General features: G+C 43.1%; 1 protein-coding gene across 2 annotated transcripts in view; it reads right to left on the reverse strand.

Annotated features, from left to right (window-relative positions):
* Nucleotides 1-19,798, reverse strand: part of DPP4 (dipeptidyl peptidase 4) — an 81,165-nt gene that overhangs the window by 15,836 nt on the left and 45,531 nt on the right. For both annotated transcript variants that reach the window (XR_010591572.1, XM_008178461.4), the window contains exons 15-21: nucleotides 16,458-16,511; nucleotides 15,746-15,870; nucleotides 13,772-13,819; nucleotides 11,948-12,046; nucleotides 9,582-9,651; nucleotides 7,179-7,373; nucleotides 5,924-5,978 (exon numbers count right to left, since the gene is read on the reverse strand). Coding sequence is in view for 1 of the 2 variants with exons in the window: in XM_008178461.4 (XP_008176683.1) it covers nucleotides 5,924-5,978; nucleotides 7,179-7,373; nucleotides 9,582-9,651; nucleotides 11,948-12,046; nucleotides 13,772-13,819; nucleotides 15,746-15,870; nucleotides 16,458-16,511 (646 nt within the window). In the remaining variant the exon portion in view is untranslated. The remainder of the gene's footprint in view (nucleotides 1-5,923; nucleotides 5,979-7,178; nucleotides 7,374-9,581; nucleotides 9,652-11,947; nucleotides 12,047-13,771; nucleotides 13,820-15,745; nucleotides 15,871-16,457; nucleotides 16,512-19,798) is intronic.

Genomic DNA, 19,798 nt, shown 5'->3' on the forward strand with positions numbered 1-19,798 from the left:
CCACTATGTGCCCAGAGCTGGAGAGTTGAAAGTAACATCCATTGGTCTGCGCATGCACCCTGATTCACCTCGTACCTCTATTCGAGGGGATAAAGGGTGGGGCAGATCGACCATTTCTCCAGTTCATTCTCTACTGGAAATCAGAGAAGATCCAAAGCAGACGGGAAGGAGGACAGGTAGTGGAATACAGCTAGGGACCACACATCTCAAAGAACCGCCAGTTACAGGTCAGTAACTTCCCCTTCTTCTTTGAGTGATGGTCCCAATTGTAGTCCACTGAAGGTGACTGACAAGTAGTACCTAAGTAGGATGAGGGTGCGAGAATGCAGGTGGGAGAGCTGAGTGGAGGACCACCATCTCAAAGGAGGCATCAGCAGAGAAGTCCTGCACCAGGACATAATGTCTTGTGAATGTGTGAATGGAGCCCCATATGTCCGCCGAGGGGCATCTCCATAGTCGTTGCTTGTGCTCCAGTAGAAGAATAAACTCTCACTCCATGGGGGGAAGGGCAGGAGGTACGATACCTGATGGATCTCTGGCTGCATTCTATGCTATTTGGAGATTATCTGGGTAGAAATGGTGTGTCCCCTGACTCTTTCTGCGATAGCGATGAACAGTCTCAAGGATTTCCTGATTGGTTTTGTTCTTTGCCGATAAAAGGCCAAGGCCTGCCAAACACAGGAGGAGTAGATTCTTCGTTCCCCTAAGGAATCATGTGGTTTTGGGAGGAACAAAGGTTAAGGTTAATTGATTGGTTAAGGTGAAATTCTGAAACTACACTGGGGATGAATTTGAGGTGTAGACACAATGTAACCTTATTCTTATGGAATATACCGTAAGGAGAATCTGTCATCGTCGCTGCAAGCTTGCCACCCTTCTAGCTGAGATGATGGCTATGAGGAAAGGAGAGACATGGAGCAAGAAGCTAATGGTTTGGAGTGGGACCTTGTGATTACTGAGAACAAGGTTCAGGTCCCACTGGGGAGGAGCTTCTAAATAGGTGGGAAGATTCTGATTAGGCCTTTCCAGCTATCTAGTGGATGTGAGAAGACTGAGTAGGCCTGAGAAGGTGGATGGTATGCACTGATTGCCACCAAGTGGACTCACAAGGAGCTGATGGACAGGCCTGATGTCTTCAGTGAGACGATGTAGTCCAAGATGAGAGGACTATCTGCAGTTTCTGGGAGAATGCTCCTTTGATGTGCTCAAAAAGAAAAGCATCTCCATTTAGCTAGATAACATCTTCCAGCAGAGCCCTTCCTACTATCATAAAGTATGTCTCGCATGGCTGTGGAGCATGACCGTTCTAAGGAAGATGCTTATCTAAATATCAAGCCTGGAGGTGGAGCGGGTGCAGATTGGGGTGCTTGATCTTGCTGTTCCACTGAGTTAGGAGCTCAGTAAACACTGGGAGTATGATCATGCATAAGAGATGGGAAGCCAAAATTGTCTGCGCCAATAAGGGGAGATCTGGATGACTCATGCCCCGTCCAGCTGGATTTTGCATAGAACTCCTGACAGGATGGATAGTGGAGGGAAGGCACAGCTGAACTGGTCTGACCAAGGAAGAAGCAGAACATTGCCCTGGGAGTTGTGACCTAGGGCTCCTGTATAGCAATAAGTGATGCATTTCCTGTTCCTTTGAGAGGTGAAGAGAACCCTGGTTGGGGCTCCCCATTGAGTGAAAATATTGCATAATATCAAATCGTTGTGCTCCCACTCATGGTCGACTATGACATGTTTGCTGAGAGAGAGTCTACAAGCACATTCTGCTTCCCCATAGGTAAGCTGCCAATAGAGTGATTCAACTGCTGACACAACAACTCCACAGGCTGACTGCTTCTGCACACGGGGAGATGTATCGTGCTCCTCCCTGCGTGTTGATGTAGAAGACAGTCATAACGTTGTCTGGCATTATAAGGACATGGTGAGTGTGGATGAATGGAAGTAGGGACTCACATACCTTCTGGACTACTTGCAACTCCAGGACACTGATGTGCATCCTGGAATCTTGAGATGTTCGGGTACCATGTTCTGTGCAGCTGTTCAAGTGGGCTCCCCAACCAAACAGCGATGCATCTGTAATAATGATCCTGTCTGAGAGAGGAAGGGAGAAAGGGGATGCCCACCATAACAGGGAAGACACTACCCTGGCAGGAAACGTTGCCATAAGGTTTATGGGATAGCAGTTTGGAGAATATATCAACTGCAGCCATGTTTGAAAGCGATGAAAGTGGAGTCTTGTGAATGGGGTGATGTAGGTGCATGAGGCCATGTGCCTAGGAGAGACAGACAAGTCTTGACCGGTACTCTAGGGTTGCCTTCAATCTGCACTATGATATTGTTCACAGTCACTGTCCTTGGGCAAGTATGCCTTCATGATGATAGAACTCAAGGTAGCCCAGAAGAAGTCCAGAGACTGTAAGGGGGTGGGAATAGATTTTTCAGCATTTACACTGACTCCCAGTGAGGAGCGGAAATGCAGCATCACAGAAGCTGACTCATAGGTTTCCTGGAGGGACTTGGTGACAAGTAGCCAGTCGTCGAGATAGGGGAAGTGCGACAGGGTGGACTAGGTGGTAAGACTCTGGGGATGGTCACTATTCTGAAAGGGAGCATTCTGTACTGAAAATAGTCGGGTTCCACCATATGTGGAACTGTCTATAAATGGGATGACTGTCTAAGTGAAAAAACAGACATCCTTCATGTTGACAGTCATAAACCAAATGCCCTGTTCTAAAGATGGGATTATAGATGCCAACATGACCATGCAAAATTTGAGTTTGCGAATGAAGTAGTTGAGATGGCAGAAGTCGAGGAGTGTTTGTTAACTGCCCTTCTTTTTGGGTACCAGGAGGTAAGTTGAGTAAAACCCATTCCCTTGGTATTGAGGAAGGATGTGTTCTATTGGTCCTCACTGCAATAGGGGGTTCACCTCTTGCTCAAGAATACCCTCATGAGTGGCCCTGAAGGAGGTGTGGGGAAGAGGATTTTGGAGGAGGTAGGGATGCAAACTCTATTGTATAGCCAGATTGGATTACATTCAGCACCCACTTGACTGTTGTTATTGCTTTCTAGGTGTTGAAAGAGACTTCTAGACAACCCCCAAATGGTATGTGTGTGGGGTGGTGGGGGTGAGGTCAGGAGATGTTGGGCTTAGTGTTTTGCGGTTCTCATGCACCAGTCAAAAATAACATCAAGCCAGTGGCTGAGACTGAGATACACTGCTTGCTGCAAAGGATGTGTGGAAGCGAATCTTTTGAATCCTTTGCCTCTTGTGTGGTGGTTCATAGGGCCTCTGGTAGAAAAAATGCTTAGACACGTGTCTAGGTCTAAACGATGGGTGGTGACACTCCCTCTTAGGGGCAGTATATATCCCCAGTGTATATATCTAGAGCCCTTCAGGGTACGGAAGGACTTGTCTGTCTTTTAGTTGAAGAGCTGCGATTCATTGAAGGGGAATGCCTCTCTGGTATTCTGGACCTCCCTTGGAAACCCTGACACGTGGAGCCATGACTCCCTGTGCATGATGACAGTAGCTATAGCTCTAGAATACGTATCAGTAGCATCAACTGGAGATCAGTCCTAGATATCAGTTTGTTTTCATCTATCAGAACTGGGAAACAAATTCTGTCCTGTTGCAGAAGGCTGTCAAACTCAGCAAACTAGGCATAGTTCAAGATGTTGTATTTAGCCATTAGTGCCTGGTAACTGGCTATCCTGAACTGGAGGCTAGACGATGAGACCTTTCTCCCCAACAGATCCAGGCATTTGCCCTCTTTATCCATAGGAGTAGACTGTGGATGTTGCTGTCTAGCCCTTTCAGAAGCAACTTAGACCACCAGTGAGTTGGAAGCAGGGTAAGAAAACAAAAATTCTGCCCCTTTGGCCAACACATAGTAATCTTCTCCACCCTTGTGGGGGTGGGAGCGCAGATGGAGGGGGTGTACCAAACTGTCCCAGCTGGCTCCAGTATGGCTTCATTAACAGGGAAAGCTATTCTGTTGAATCCAGATGAGTGGAGGATGCCTAAGAGTTGTGCTGGGAGTCCAGGACCTCTTCAAGAGGAATCTAGAATTCTCCAGCAACCCTGAGAAGATGATCCTGGAACTGTCCGAGGTCATCAGAAGAAGGGGGAGATGTAGTGGTCACTGCTTCATCCACAGATGAAGATGGCCGTCTTACTGGTTCCGGCAGAACTGCCTGATCTGGTGCATAATGCTCCTCCTCCTCTGTAGGATCCAGGGGCAGATTTGAGCCTCCCCTTAGAGGGGAGGCAAGGGTTTACTCTCTAGCAGATCCGATTGACTCTGCAGAAGGGTACTGGTCCCCAGTTTGGCCAGTAGAAGGATCAATAGGTGGTTGTGGAGGCCCCAAGGCATGGGGTACCAAGGACTGAGTTAGATGAGGCAGAGGTTGGTCCTAAACTGGTGCAGGTCTTTTGGGCACCAGAGGATATGTAGGATGGGGAAAAAAAGGTTCATCGATGAAGAGAAGGCCGATTCCAGTTCCAGTAGTGATACTGTCAGTGCTGTTGGAGGAGAATTGCATTCAGTGCATGGGACAGGTGACAAGTTCCTTCCAGTGGTCAACTCCCTTGGTGGTGGTGTTATATCTCTGGAGATGGAGGCACCCAATGGAGGAGGGGATTCCAGATCTGGGACACTGGAAATGTCCTGTAGAGTAGCAATGGATTCAGATTTCCTCCGGGTCAGAGGAGTTCTACTTGTCCGAGCCACTGGAGCTGCAGGAAACTGTGTAGCTGCTGAAGATGGTGCTATGGATAGGCAAAGTTAATGATGATTGGTCTTCATCAGAGCTGGCAGATCCCAGGGTTTGGGAGGTGCTGAAAATGATGGTATTGATGGATCGCGGTCAGGTATCTATGTAGTCCAATGCTTATGGGCTTTCTTGTCATGCCTCTGAGACTTAGGATGTACTAAGATCCCATGGGCCGAGCTGATGGGCTTGTTGTGAGTTGAAACCAACTTCTTTGAAGTGGATTTAGAGGAAAGCTTAGTCTCATGCTTATGATGAGAGTGGTTCCTGGACAAGATCCTGCTGGGGGGTCTGTGGGGGTAGATTCTCCTGCATCAGAGTCAGACTTCGCAGCAGGACGCACTAGATCCTCATGGCCTTCTTCATGAGGTATTTGTGGAGACAAAGTTCCCAACTTTCTTGGGTACAGCTGAGGAATGATCAGCAGATACTGCACCTCACTGTGATGTGAGCTTCCCCAAGGCAGTACAGGCAGCGCTGGTGGTCACTGCTGGCTGAGAAGGATCGCAGGCACGAAGCACAGAGTTTGAAGCCTAGAGTCCTGGTCACAGGCAGGTACCTGAACAGGGTACGGGGGTGGAGGGGGCAGTTTCCACTGAAGAGACTAATTCTAAACCCTAAGAGATCAATAAAACACCAAACTGTAAACTGTAAAAACTATATACAAGGCTAAATTCAATTGTTATTTTGTAGGGAAAAAGCCAAAGCTATGGACACTGGAGCAGATCATGCGGCAGTGAAAAGGAACTGGAGAGTTGGTCAGTTCACCTTGCCCTTTATCCCCTCAGAAAGAAGCAGGAGGTGAGCCAGGGCACATGCACAGACCAACGGACACTTCTTTCAAATTTTCCGGCTCTGGGCACATGCATAACCCACAGTGGACTACAATAGGGACCATCACTCAAAGAATTACAATTTAGGCATGTGCTTTAAAAATTTGCTGAAGCAAGGCCTTAGTGAAGAGCTGCTAATTTGATAGCTCTGTAAACTGAGTTCTCCCTGTTGTCCATAGGATATATTCAGAAGAAGCAGCATCAGTGCAGACTTCCTCATATTATGTAGTTAGTGTGTAGAGTAAAAGACACAACAGCTAAATCTTTATAATTATCTACTAGAGATTCATCAAAGTAATCTGAATACTCACCCAGCCCCAAATAGCTATTCTGTTCTTATCGACAAAGCTCATTTCAGAAAATTTTCTAAATGCAAACAAAAATCAAACACTCACTAGATTGCAGAGATTTTAGAGTAGTAGTAATCACATGCAATTCCCTGTTTTCTAATATGCTGACGTTTTAACTTAGACAGCTATGGCTGAACCATATGGCCCAGTGATTGCTTGAGACAAAATGTAAAGTTTCACCTTTTTCTGAACTTCATAAAATCTGCTGAGTTTGAAGGGTTTTTTGTGTGTAACTGACAGAAAACAAAACCTGGCAGCTTTGTAAAAAAAAAAAAAATGCTCAGCTCAGATTTAGCCTAGATGATTTTTTGGTATGATATTGGCAGCCCTAGAGATATGAAATGGTAAGGGGCAGCGATTACATCTGGTCCTTACAGGAGAGATGAGGGCTGAAAAACAATCCCTGAAACTCAAATCACATAAATTCCTTTTCACCAGTGGGGGGAGAGAGAGCTCTGTGGTTTGAGCATTGGCCTGTTAAACCCAGTGTTATGAGTTCAATCCTTGAGGGGGCCACTTAGGGATCTGAGGCAAAAATCAGTACTTGGTCCTGCTAGTGAAGGTAGGGGGCTGGACTTGACTCAACTCAACTTAATGACCTTTCAAGGGCCCTTCCAGCTCTATGAGATATGCCTATCTCACCTCTCAATGATACTGGTGCAATTTCATTTACTTCAACTAGGTCCACCAGTATACGGTAAATATGACTACAGGTGAAAACACTGATTAGCTCAGCAGATACAAACAGAAGTCAGTCTTGATGAACTGAACACAATAATTTGTTTTAATATAGTCTGTTTTTTGTGCTCCCTGTCAAAAAGTCATTGGTCATCAGCAAACAGTTAAATATTAGTAAGGTAATGATTAGGAGATGGTATATAATAAACATACACATTTTGAAAATTTCACCATGACTACTAGCACAGAGTCACAAAAGGAAGTTTCTGGACAAATTAGAACTTGGGTCTCTTGACTCTGAGTTGTATGATACAGTGACAAGATTATCCTCTCTCTCTTCTATAATATTACCACTATAATAAAGTTTTTGCTGATGAAGCAGATCCTCCCCTCACTGTATGTCATAATGTTCCTTGTTTTATGAGTTGTTTGTTGAATAGAAAGAAGGGTGACTTGGTTTATCACTCTTAAAACTTCAACAGTTGGGACATCAAGCAAGTATTATAATAGTTAATGAAACTGTCCACTGTGTGCTCACCTAGCTGCTGAGATTTGATCCTCTACTTCATATGTTCCCAGTCTTCGATTTACTGCATGCATAATTTCATCTCCTTGGTAGCCACTTCCTCTGCCATCAAAGCTAGCCACAATGATCTGTTCTGTGCTTGCAAGGTATGTAGCCCAATTGATACGGAAGGCATAATCAGCTTTCTGACTGCAAGGTCCTGCATAGCTGTGAAAGAATCCCAAAGGAGTCAAACATCTGCTGTTCATTTATTCTCTCATAAAGAATATGTGATACAGTTATTGCTGAAAATCATGAACAGGCAAACTTAATAACTAAACTGAGCATCAGAAATGTGTGAAACCCATCCATTGCTTACCCCAAATCCCAGCTTTTACTGGGTAAGAGCAGCAGTCTTAGTGGAAATATTCACATGAGTGAGCACTGCAGGACCTGGCCCTTCTTTAGGAATTCAATTGTTTTACACTATAGTAACAATCCTAAGAAAATTCCCTCTCTCTTTGTTTTGCCACTTCATTTCAAACTGATGCTATTGTTTAACTGAACGAATCTATTTCTGGTGCTCCATTTAATTATTATTCATTATTTGTCTCGTTAAAATGTTAAATCAACAGTAAACAGCCTTCACTTGTGAAAATACAAAACAAAAACCCCATGTCATTTCACCACACTTTCAGTGACTCATCAGTGAAATTTAAAAACAAAAAAACCCACTCTATAGACTAATTAAACTATTTCTCATGCAGGCTTGGAAGGGAGAAATGAGAAGTGATTGTTATTGTACTTTCTGTTTTTTAAGTACTTTGAAGGCACTCAGGTACTTCAGACATGGAGCTGCATAAGTACTCAGAAAGATACGGTTAGATTAGATAGATTAGCAAGCATCATCTTTACTAATCTAGCATTCTGTTTCTGAAGAATTCATTGTGTGCTGTCTTGTTTATTCTTAATGGGAGACCTCACATGAGTAATACCTGCAAGACTGGGCCCGAAAGCTATCCAATTCTATTTCCCTTTTGGGGAAAAAAGAGGAGCCTTTTTAAAAGGGAAAATAGGCACTAACGGCAAAAAATCTGAACAATAAAAGGACCTCATTATCTACCTCATATGTCTACGCACTTCACTTTCAAAACTGAGCCATACATCTGTCAGAACTTCAAGAGACCCTTGAAGGTCTCTTCAAGGGTAGGATTTCTCTGCATGCAGCATTGCTTCGATGTGTACAGATCTGGTTATTGATGTGAACTCATTATTTTACTATTCTGAAAATGGTGCTCTCCATAATCTTTCTGGAGAGTACACACTTCATTCTTCACAATGATATGATTAGTAACCTACTGTATGAAACAAGGTTGATACTCACAAAGGACCAGATGACAGTCAATGAGAGCACAGGGGTTTTGTTTTGAGTTTTAACAAGTGAAGGGGGGATTTACTGTTCATTACAACTATAAGTAGGCAAATAATGAACAATTCTAGCCAATGTTATCAAATAAAGAAAAAGAGGTAACTGATTTCTATGTTGAGAGGAAACCAATATAACTCCTGAATTATGCTATTCTCCTTGTGGAGCCAGTTTTCAGTAAATATGGAAATTTGTTAGCCATTTCTATGAATAGCCAATTTCAGTAATTCTCATTAAAGAAACAATAATTAATGAAAATACATTAGAATGAGCAGAAAAGAGTGAGGAAGAAAAGGAACAAAGAGAATATATTCAAGGTCCAGTGAATGTGTCTTCCTTTTTCTGCTTATGAATTCCTTGGCCTGATTTCTCTGTTAATATGGAGATTATCACATACCTATACAATACAGTTCTCTTACATACATCTAACCTACCTGAAGAGCAAATTTCTTTTCTAGGTTTTGGAACCAGCAAAAGTTAGACAAATTTGTCATTTAGCCACAGTTTTCTAGTCAGTTGCCTCTAATATGTATTATTATTGGTCCAATCGAAAGCCCACTGAAGTCAATGGGAGTCTATCCATTAACTTCAATGGATTTTGGGTCAGGATGCAAAAGGATTATGGTCAGCTGTTTTCAGAACAATCTGGAAACGGGGCCTGGTCCTCCAAGATAATGAGGAACTCTTGTGTGCCCGGAACTCCTATTGACTTCAGTGGGAGCTGAGGGTACTCAGCACCTCATGGAAAGGGCACAGAATCATGCCTGAAGAGTATCCAGTGCCATAAACAACAGATACCCTTGTTAAACCTTGCAGCATCTGACAGTGCACGTGCTTAGGAGGTCCACTGTAGAACAAATCACATGACAATCTGTAGAAAACTGGGATTCACAATGGTTTCTCTGTCTCTTAAACCTACTTTTAAAGGCCACTTGTGTGTTTTTTGAAGTTATTAGAAGTCTTTGAAGGAAATGAAAGTGATTACAATGCTAATATACTTGAAGACTTACACATCAAGGAGCAGAGGGTACTTCTTCGATGAATCAAAATGGGGAGGTAAGATCATCTGATACCACAATGCTAAAAGTAAAAAAAAGAAGTTTGATTTGTATTAGTTGTGCTATGGAATAACTAACATATAGCTGCACTGTTCACATAATCAATAAAGTACATTTGAGTCATCCATTAATTTTTAAAAAATTGTACAAAAAACTATATTTTATTCAAAAATGCCCTAAAACAAATGAGTCTAGATTTAGATTTACTAGGTTAATTAGAAACCTTAACTCATAATGTCTTCATAGTTTAAAATTAAGTCACTAGAAATTCTGAAGCTGGTAGTTACAATTTAAAAAAAAAATTCTCAGTATGTATTCTGTGGTTGAGTCTACATTTAATGTGGAAATCTTGACAAAGTGGTGTGCTGCCAGTCTGGTATCAGCTCAGAAAATGCTTTTCTAGTCAACTTTCTAGCCCCCATGTCCCAAATGAGAGAGGACATTGAGTGGAAATTATGAACTTCCCAGGTAAGTGTGGAACAATGAACTCTGTTCAATGGCCTATGAACAAAATCTTAGAAATATGTTTTATTATATTTACACCATAGGTAATAGCAATGCAATTCCATGCTTTTCCTCTTGGAACTGTGATGGAAGAGCTGGGCTGAGATGAGTTAATCAAACATATTAAATGCAGACTGTGAACGATATAGGGAGTGCTGCAGACTTAGTGGTTTGCTTGTTCACTGAAGGATTTTACAGGAATGGATGTTGTACACAGATTGTAATGAGTGTTGTAGGAATGTGTCGTGTTCTAATGGTTAGAGTCCAAGTGTTTCAGGAGTTTGTAGAGTTCAGACTACACATGATGTTAAAATACAAAGGTGCTAAGTGACATTCAAAAATTAAGACCCTGGGTCATATGCTGTTGAAAGTGTTTTTCATCTTTGTGCTCTGTAGATGTAGGTATAGGCATCTTCATTGAGATGTACAAGACACATGGATTTAAGAGGATATTTGGATCTGAAGTTTAAATTAATGGGATTTTTTTTCTGCCCAGTACTACACAAAGAAAGAAGAGGAAATTCCCCTTACCCAACAGTTTCTACCCAGAAGAGATGAAGTAGTAAGAGGAAGAAGGAATAAAAAGATGAACACACAACTGATAGCATGAAGATCATCTTTAAACCTCCATCTTTCCTGGTAGTTTCCATCTTTAAACTTACTAAAAGTGTCACTAGAAATAAAAGACAGAAACACAAAGATAAAGGAGAGCTATAATATTCATGAGATAACAGTGGGAGGAGGGAGGTATCAAAAAAGTGCAACAAAGAGAAGTTTGTAAAACTTGATTCCTGTAAGAATGTTCATTTTGTGGAGCAGAGTGAATGTGTGTCACATAAAACGAGAGGTTGACACTACGGTTGGAATGAAGAATAGTCTAGGAAGGTACTGTGCATACTTCTCATAGCCTATCAATGCTCCTCAACCTAGTATCAATTCAAGGCAAGACTCCAAGGAAACTTAAGGGGCCATGAACCTAAACAGCTGGTTTGGGTTCCTGGACACCATGCAAATCCAAACCAGCAAGATTCATAAAGCATTAGTGGAGAATTCACCTAGTGGGCAATTTAGCCCCATAGCTAACATCTATAATAACCACTTAAAACAAATTCTTTAAGCACTAACACATTGTTATATTATTATTCAGAAAGCCTGGAGTCAGTAGAGTATTCAAGCATATACATACTTTTAAGCATGTGAGTCATTCCACTGACTTCAATGGAACTAATCACATATTCAAAGTTACACACATGCTTATGTGCTTTGCTGAATTGGGGGCCTTAATAACCCTAAAAAGTTTTCCAGAAATTTATATTCTGCATCTATTTTTGAAGAATCATAGTACCACTCCACCATGATCTCTGTATTCAAACACAAGCCACCCACATTAAATGTGCTTTTAAATTAACATAAACCAGTAATCTCTTTAAACCCATTAAAATTCTACTACGAGCTTTCTGGCATAGCAGCACTTCTATCCTTTAATTTTGACTCTTCACCCCACCACATATATTATCAACTAAAACAGCAGTCATCCACAGCATCATCATAAAGAAAGCATAATGATACACACTCTACAAAATAAATTTGTCAAGGGTAGCAGCTGATTTTATTATGTGTAATTTCAACGGTGCTGTCATTTCACTATTTACACACATTCTCTCTAAACTAAACTAAAAGTTTTAAGAACCGAAATAAATACAGCCTTAGTCTTCAATTAGAATATAGTTAAGAAAGTTTCTAGCCCGGGATTTTTAAAATGTATTATATCTTTCCTAAAAATGGTAAAAAATTAAGACATATTTTTAACTTACTGTATCCATTCAGAGTAATGGTGTCAACTTTTTTGGAAGGCATTTGAATATCCTTCAACATACTGTCCAAATCTGTGTTGTTTTCCAGAATTCTGATGACTAAATAACAAGGTGGATAAAAATGAATGATTTTTTAATTTAAATTTTTCCTTTTTAAAATTAACCTGTTTAAAATTCAATTTGAAATTGACAAGCTATATTAAGACTAAAATTTACTATAATCTATTAAAATAATTTAAATAAATAAAAATATGCTGCATCATTGAGCCCTCTTCAAATTTTAACGAGTTACAGGTTGCTGCTTTTTAAAAAATTATATACACCATCAGGGGGAAACACTTCAACTTTTGAGGTCAACTCAATTTCATGTAATATATTAAATATTTATATTATTTTCAGTCTTTTTAATAGAGCAAATGCTGGTATTTATATTTTTCTAAATTTATGCACTTTCAGTTTCTGTTGTTCAGAAGAACTTTTGCTTTAATTACTTTTGGTGTCAGTTTAACTAGCAGGTGCACAGACAATATGATCTTCATTTGGACTAGTTCATTCAAAGTTGAGAAACTGATTGGGTGTTGGGGAAAAAAGCAGGAAAGTTTCTTTTCCTTTTCCAATCCATTAATAAAAAGCAGGTGAGAGAAGATGAGATCTACTAATGCTATAAAACCTTGAAGCACAAGGGGCCAGATTTTCAAAGGTAATTAGGCACCTAAAGATGCAGAAGGGTGTATAGGGTTAGATTCACAAGCAGAACTTAGGTGCGTGTCACTTTAGACATCTAAATCCAAAATTTAGATCCACAAAGCCCCTGCTTAGTGGCCACCTAACTGTGAAGGCACCTACATTTCCACTGGTTAAGTCTCCTATACACCTAAATTTCTACCACTGGGCACATGCATAGCTGCATCAGTCCTGAAACCACTGAACAGTTTGGTGCCTAACTCACACCTCAGCCTTGGTTGAAGTCACAAGCTGGACCAGGAATCGGCAACCTTTGACACGCGGCCCGTCAGGGAAATCCGCTGGCGGGCCGGGACGGTTTGTTTACTTGCAGCGTCTGCAGGTTCATCCAATCACAGCTCCCACTAACTGCAGTTAATATGTACTTTGTTTAATAAATCAGTTTGAAATGCAAAACATGGTTTAATAAACTTGCTTTTGTTCCTTTTGTATCCAACACATTTAAGGTAGTTTTATTTATATAAAAACAATTTATCAGGGATGGTTTTGTACACTTTTAACTGAATTCCAATTCCCATCCAAACGCACCTTGGCAGAAATTATCAGTAAAACTTTACTTGGTAAACAAGAAATGCACTATTTTCTAACATAATAAAAATGTGAAATTTAAGAATCTGAACAAAATGTTGAGCTATATAATTGCTTATATATCTATTTATAGATATAGTATATCCTCCTGGTTAGCAAAAGGAAGTATCAAATTTATTGTAATGGCTACAGTTAGTTACAAATCAGTATCATTTAATGGTTATATGAACCAATGAGAATGAACCTTGCTTTAGGAAAATAACTAAAAAGTAAAAAGCAAAAGTAACATTTATTATTTAAATCAAGTTTTCCTGCTCGCTGATTTAAATCACTGCTGAAAATCAATACGCCTTGTTAAAACAACAACAGAATTAAATGGCAAGTCTGATTACTCAATTCCAGTGTGTTTTATCTCATTCTACTGGGAAAAACTCAGAATTAGCCAGGACATGATTGACTGTCAAAAGTTAAAATACCCTAAGACTAAAGGAACCACATATCCGCTACACACAGAGACACATGCTGCAATTGAAAATAGAGAAGATCAAATACCGTGATCGTCACTACTTCTGGACAGCATAGAAGTGGGCAGGCCAGGACCTGTTGACGCAACAAAAGAACATCAGTGTTTTAATTGAATGCCTTTTTAAACGTGATCCTGTAACACTAACACACATGTCTACCCATGAGCCCCCGACCGACCTCACCGAGGTCAGCTAAAAGAGCACCCAGGAGACGACAATGACGGCTACCAGTTGTAATGCACTGTCTGCTGCCAAAAGGCAATGAGCTGCTGCTGTGTAGCAATGCAGTACCACGTCTGGCAGCACCCAGGAGACGTACGGTGACGGTGAGCTGAGCGGGCTCCATACTTGCCGTGGCATGGTGTCTGCATGGAAAAAAGGTTGCTGTCACTGAGGGGGGGGGGGGGGCGACTGACAACATGGCGTACATGGTTGACTTACTGTACTGTTCCCACAGTCTCTGCCGCCCGTTAGAATTCTGGGTTGAGCTCCCAATGCCTGATGGGGCAAAAACAGTGTCGCGGGTGGTTCTGGGTAAATGTCATCAGCAACCCCCCCCTCCGTGAAAGCAACGGCAAAAAATCGTTTCTCGCCTTTTTTCCTGGGTTACCTGTGCAGATGACATACCACTGACATTTACCCAGAACCACCCACGTCAATGTTTTTGCCCCATCAGGCATTGGGAGCTCAACCAGAATTCCAATGGGCGGCGGAGACTGCGGGAACTGTGGGATAGATACCCACAGTGCAATGCTCCAAAAGTCGATGCTAGCCTTGGTACTGTGGACGCACTCCGCCGACTTAATGGTCTTACTGGTCTTAAGTGGGGACACACACAATCGACTGTATAAAATCGATTTCTAAAAAATCGACTTCTATAAAATCGTCCTAATTTCGTAGTGTAGACATACCCTAGGAGAGTGTGAATCCCAAAATGTTCAGCTTGGGAAAGTATCTGAACTTCTGGATGAGTATCTGAACCTTTTAAGGACCATCATTGAGACCCCTAGAGTCTCCCCAAAGGCCCTAAACCTGCTTTCCACAGAAGCCACAGGATCCCCCCTCCCATGTTTGAGAGACAACCGAAATGCGAAAGCATTGGCTTAAGATTTCAGCATCTTAAAACAATGTGCAGTTCAGAACTTGGGTGATTCAGATGCTTTTTTCGCTGAACTAGCTAATTAATCCCTATCACTTTCCAGCATGTGTGCCAGTAGGTCAGTGACTCAGGAGGTGAGTTCAGATATTTCTTGGACACTAAATATTTCTTGGACTCTTTTTAACGGGCTCACCATCTCTCCCCTGATATTAAGCACACTCACTGAGGATTTCTCGTCCCTAAAAAGTAAATCACTGGCCTTGCTCCCAAAGGAACATCCAAGTGCTTCCACAATATACAGCTCTCTATACAGCATCTTCCCTTTCAGAGAAATAAACAAGTCTCCCTATGGAATTCTGCCACTGATTCTCCGTGAACCACCAGTTATCAAAGAAGGCAAGAATCTATTGTCCACATTCCACTTCTGGAGTGAGAGTGTCACCTCTGTGATACTTGAGGGCATTAAAGTGTTCAGAATTGAAGAGGGGGGGCTGGTAGTAGCTCATTCTTTGAGATGAGCCATCAGCACTGGCACATGCCACTGACCCAAATCTGTTGTCCTTTTGAGCATGCTGCAAGATGCATCTGTTTGCACAGGTGGCTTCAGAGATGGGGCTTGCTGGAGGTTAGATCTGCATGGGGGAGGGGAATTGTATGTTTTGTTGGGGGGTTGAGTTCTGCTGGCTGTTGGGGTAAGCTATCATTCCATTTTATTTTTATTCTTATAATTTGACGGGTGCTTAGAGCCTAGGACAGGCAGCTGTTAATTACTGCATAAGTCCAAAGAAACAACAATGAACACATAACATTGTTCTTTAGCATGTACCATAAACATCGTTGGTTGAACCCCTCCTAATTAAATACTGAGTCACATTCGCATCTATTAGTTTGGGTCATACTCACCATAACAATTCAGCAGATAATATTGTGCATCATTGCTGAAGGATGCAGAATAATACTGACATCTGTCTTTGTCCAGATCACAGCTCACGCACTTAGGTGTGGTTGGACCATTTCCAACCAACACTCTGCAAAGTGATGGAAAGTTTCATTTCAAAGGTAAATGACATTTCTGAAAACATCCATTCAGTCACCACTAAACAACGCCAGATGGAATTTGTCTATTTTACATCAGAGACATATCTCTGTACAAACCATGCATAAGCATTTATGTAGAACAGAGCTCCCTAGTAACAATGCATTTCGCATTATGATGTGCTTTTCTTACAAACATGCCATTATATACCGTATTAAGGTGCAGTCCTGTTCCCATTAAAGTCAACAGCAAAACTTCAGTTGATTTTAATGGCAGCAAAACCAGAAACTAGCACTCCAGAGTTCAGGCAATACTGCAATTTACATCATAATCAAAACTCTAAAATACTAATATTATAATGAGCATTTTTCATCTTCTAAATCAATTGTTTTATTCTCTGTAACACAACGTCTTATTTAACAGCTTGTTTTCCTAAAATATTTTAATTAACTATCCCACACAGAACTGTACATTTTATTCAGGATCAATGGATTTTGAATATCTTAATCACTAAACTTGTCTATAATTTTCATTACATTCTTTTCATTTCTAAATTTGGAAATATAATAAGCATCATACTTATAAAGATTTCTTCCTCCTGGCCTTCCACCAAATTCATTACTGATGTAGTATCTATAAAACAAACACACTGGTTAAAGTAAGTTATTTATGGTGTATTTACACAAGACATAAAATGATCATTTAGATATTGCTTAATTACATTTTTACGCATCAAATTTTTTATTTAGAGAAGTTAATGTAACTCTCCCTAATGTAGGTAAGTATATGAGATATCATGTGGTGTTCATATTTATATCTATCCAAACAAACTGTCACTGTATTATTTTTATATATTCAAAGTTGCCAAACTCAAGTAACTTGCTTCACACATTGTGGTATTTCTGCCTGCCATAGCATTCGCAGAGATTAATGCAATTTCAGGGGAAGCAGCAAGAAGGCAGACCCTCAACTAGAGAGGACACCTTGTGTTTGGACACAGTAGTTGCAAGGAGTGCTATACACCCTGATGACTGCACCGCACCTTTAAGTCGGTGGAAATTTGTCTGTCTGGCCACAAAGGGAACAGTGCTTTATGGCTGGGGTGGGAGAGCGAGGCTAACTGCTGAAAAAGGGGACAAGAGGCCAGTGTGGTGACACTGACTCATCCTTTGGGCACTGGATGGGTAAAATGATTTATAAGGGACAGCCCTGTGCGCGAAGCCCCCTTTTACATGGAGCAGCCTGAGGCAGCAGCCACCCTCCCTCCCCTTTAGGTGGTGAAATACCAGATTGGCGAAGGCGGAGTTGAAGGTTTTTTGCCTTCCCCACAGCGGGTTCAGAGAGGGCTTTGTTCCTGAAGACTTTGACTCCCTCAGGGAATTGATGTGCAGGGTCCCCTGGGAAGCTAATATGAGGGGGAAAGGAGTCCAGGAGAGCTGGCTGTATTTTAAAGAAGCCTTATTGAGGGCACAGGAACAAACCATCCCGATGTGCAGAAAGAATAGCAAAAATATGGCAGGCGACCAGCTTGGCTTAACAGAGAAATCTTTGGTGAGCTTAAATACAAAAAGGAAGCTTACAAGAAGTGGAAACTTGGACAGATGACTAGGGAGGAGTATAAAAATATTGCTCAAGCATGCAGGGGTGCAATCAGGAAGGCCAAAGCACAATTGGAATTGCAGCTAGCAAAGGATGTGAAGGGTAACAAGAAGGTTTTCTACAGGTATGTTAGCAACAAGAAAGTGGTCAGGGAAAGTGTGGGACCCTTACTGAATGGGGAATGCAACCTAGTGACAGATGATGTGGAAAAAGATGAAGTACTCAATGCTTTTTTTGCCTTGGTCTTCACAGACAAGGTCAGCTCCCAGACTGCTGCACGGGGCAGCACAGTATGGGGAGGAGGTGAGCAGCCCTCAGTTGTGAAAGAACAGGTTAAGGACTATTTAGAAAAGCTGAACATGCACAAGTCCATGGGGCCGGATGCACTGCATCCAAGGGTGCTGAGGAGTTGGCTGATGTGATTGCAGAGCCATTGGCCATTATCTTTGAAAACTCATGGCAATTGGGGGAGGTCCCGGATGATTGGAAAAAGGCAAATATAGTGCCCATCTTTAAAAAAGGGAAGAAGGAGAATCCAGGGAACTACAGCCTCACTTCAGTCCCTGGAAAAATCATGGATGCAGGTCCTCAAGAAATCCATTTTGAAGCACTTGGAGGCGATGAAGGTGATTAGGAACAGTCAACATGGATTCACCAAGGGCAAGTCATGCCTGACCAACCTGATTGCCTTCTATGATGAAATAACTAGCTCTGTGCATACGGGGAAAGCGGTGGATGTGATATACGTTAACTTTATCAAAACTTTTGATATGGTCTCCCACAGTACTCTTGGCAGCAAGTTAAAGAAGTATGGATTGGCTGAATGGACTATAAGGTGGATAGAAAGTTGGCTAGATTGTCAGGCTCAATGGGTAGTGATCAATGGCTCGATGTCTTGTTGGCAGCCAGTATCAAACGGAGTGCCCCAGGGGTCGGTCCTAGGGCCAGTTTTGTTCAACATCTTAATTAATTAGCTGGATGATGGGATGGATTGCACCCTCAGCAAGTTCACAGATGACACTAAGCTGGGAAGAGAGGTAGAGGATAGGGATAAGGTCCAGAATGACCTAGACAACTTGAAGGATTGGGCCAAAAGAAATCTGATGAGTTTCAACAAGGACAAGTGCAGAGTCCTGCACTTAGGACGGAAGAATCCCATGCACTGCTACAGGCTGGGGACTGACTGGCTAAATGGCAGTTCTGCAGAAAAGAACCTGGGGATTACAGTGGACTAGAAGCTGGACATGAGTCAAAAGTGTGCCCTTGTTGCCAAGAAGGCTAACGGCATATTGGGTTGCATTAGTAGGAGCATTGCCAGCAGATCGAGGGAAGTGATTATTCCCCTCTATTTGGCACTGGTGAGGCCCCATCTGGAGTACTGCAGTTTTGGGCCCCCCTCTAAAGAAAGGATGTGGACAAATGGGAGAGAGTCCAGTGGAGGGCAACGAAAATGATTAGAGGGCTGGGGCACATGACTAATGAGGAGAGGCTGAGGGAACTGGGCTTATTTAGTCTGCAGAAGAGAAGAGTAAGCGGGGATTTGATAGCAGCCTTCAACTACCTGAATAGGGATGAAATATTGGGGGATGGGGGGGAAGGGGGTGGCGGGGGCAGAGAAAAAAAATTTTTTTTAAAGCAGTTTCGCAGGAGCCAGGGGCATTAGCAGGCCCCAGCCGCGCTGCCGGATTGCACACAGCGCCCCAGCCACGCGCGCTGCCTCCCCCGCGGAGCCTCCCGCCCCCCCGGCCCACCCTGGGCACATGCGGCGCGTCCCGCCGCCAGCGGGGAGCCCCGCCTCTCTCCCACTCGGCTGCGCTCCAGCGGCTCCTTCCCGGCGGGGCGAGTCGCTGGAGTGCAGCTGAGTGGGAGAGGCGCGGGGCTCCCCGGCAGCGGCGGGGAAGTTTATCGATTTGGGGGACCCCGGCCGGCTCCTCGCCCCTGTCCGCCGGCTGCCCCGCCTGGGACAAGTCTCGCCCCTGCAGCCCCTCTCCGCCGCGTGTCTCCGGCGGGCGGCCCACGCCCCCCGGGCCGTGCCACCCACCCGGGCCCTGCCCGCTCCGCGCTGCCCCCGGAGCCACCGCGCTGCCCTGTGGGATGCAGGGCTGGAGCAGCCTCCGCGCTGCACTTCAGCGCTCCTGGCCCCGGCCGGCCATGGCCAGTGTGCACAGGGGCGTCTCCTCCCCGGGCCCGGCTTGGGATCCAATGGGGCAGTGAGGGGGCGGGGCTGGGAGCGGGGATTTGGGGAGGGATCCATTGGGGGAAGAATGGGGCGGAGTCGGGATGGGGGGGCGAGAGCCCCTCTAGGCTCCGCCTGTGCGCCA

This window comes from Chrysemys picta, chromosome 11 (genome assembly GCF_011386835.1).
Source record: "Chrysemys picta bellii isolate R12L10 chromosome 11, ASM1138683v2, whole genome shotgun sequence".
NCBI classification, from domain to species: domain Eukaryota; kingdom Metazoa; phylum Chordata; order Testudines; family Emydidae; genus Chrysemys; species Chrysemys picta.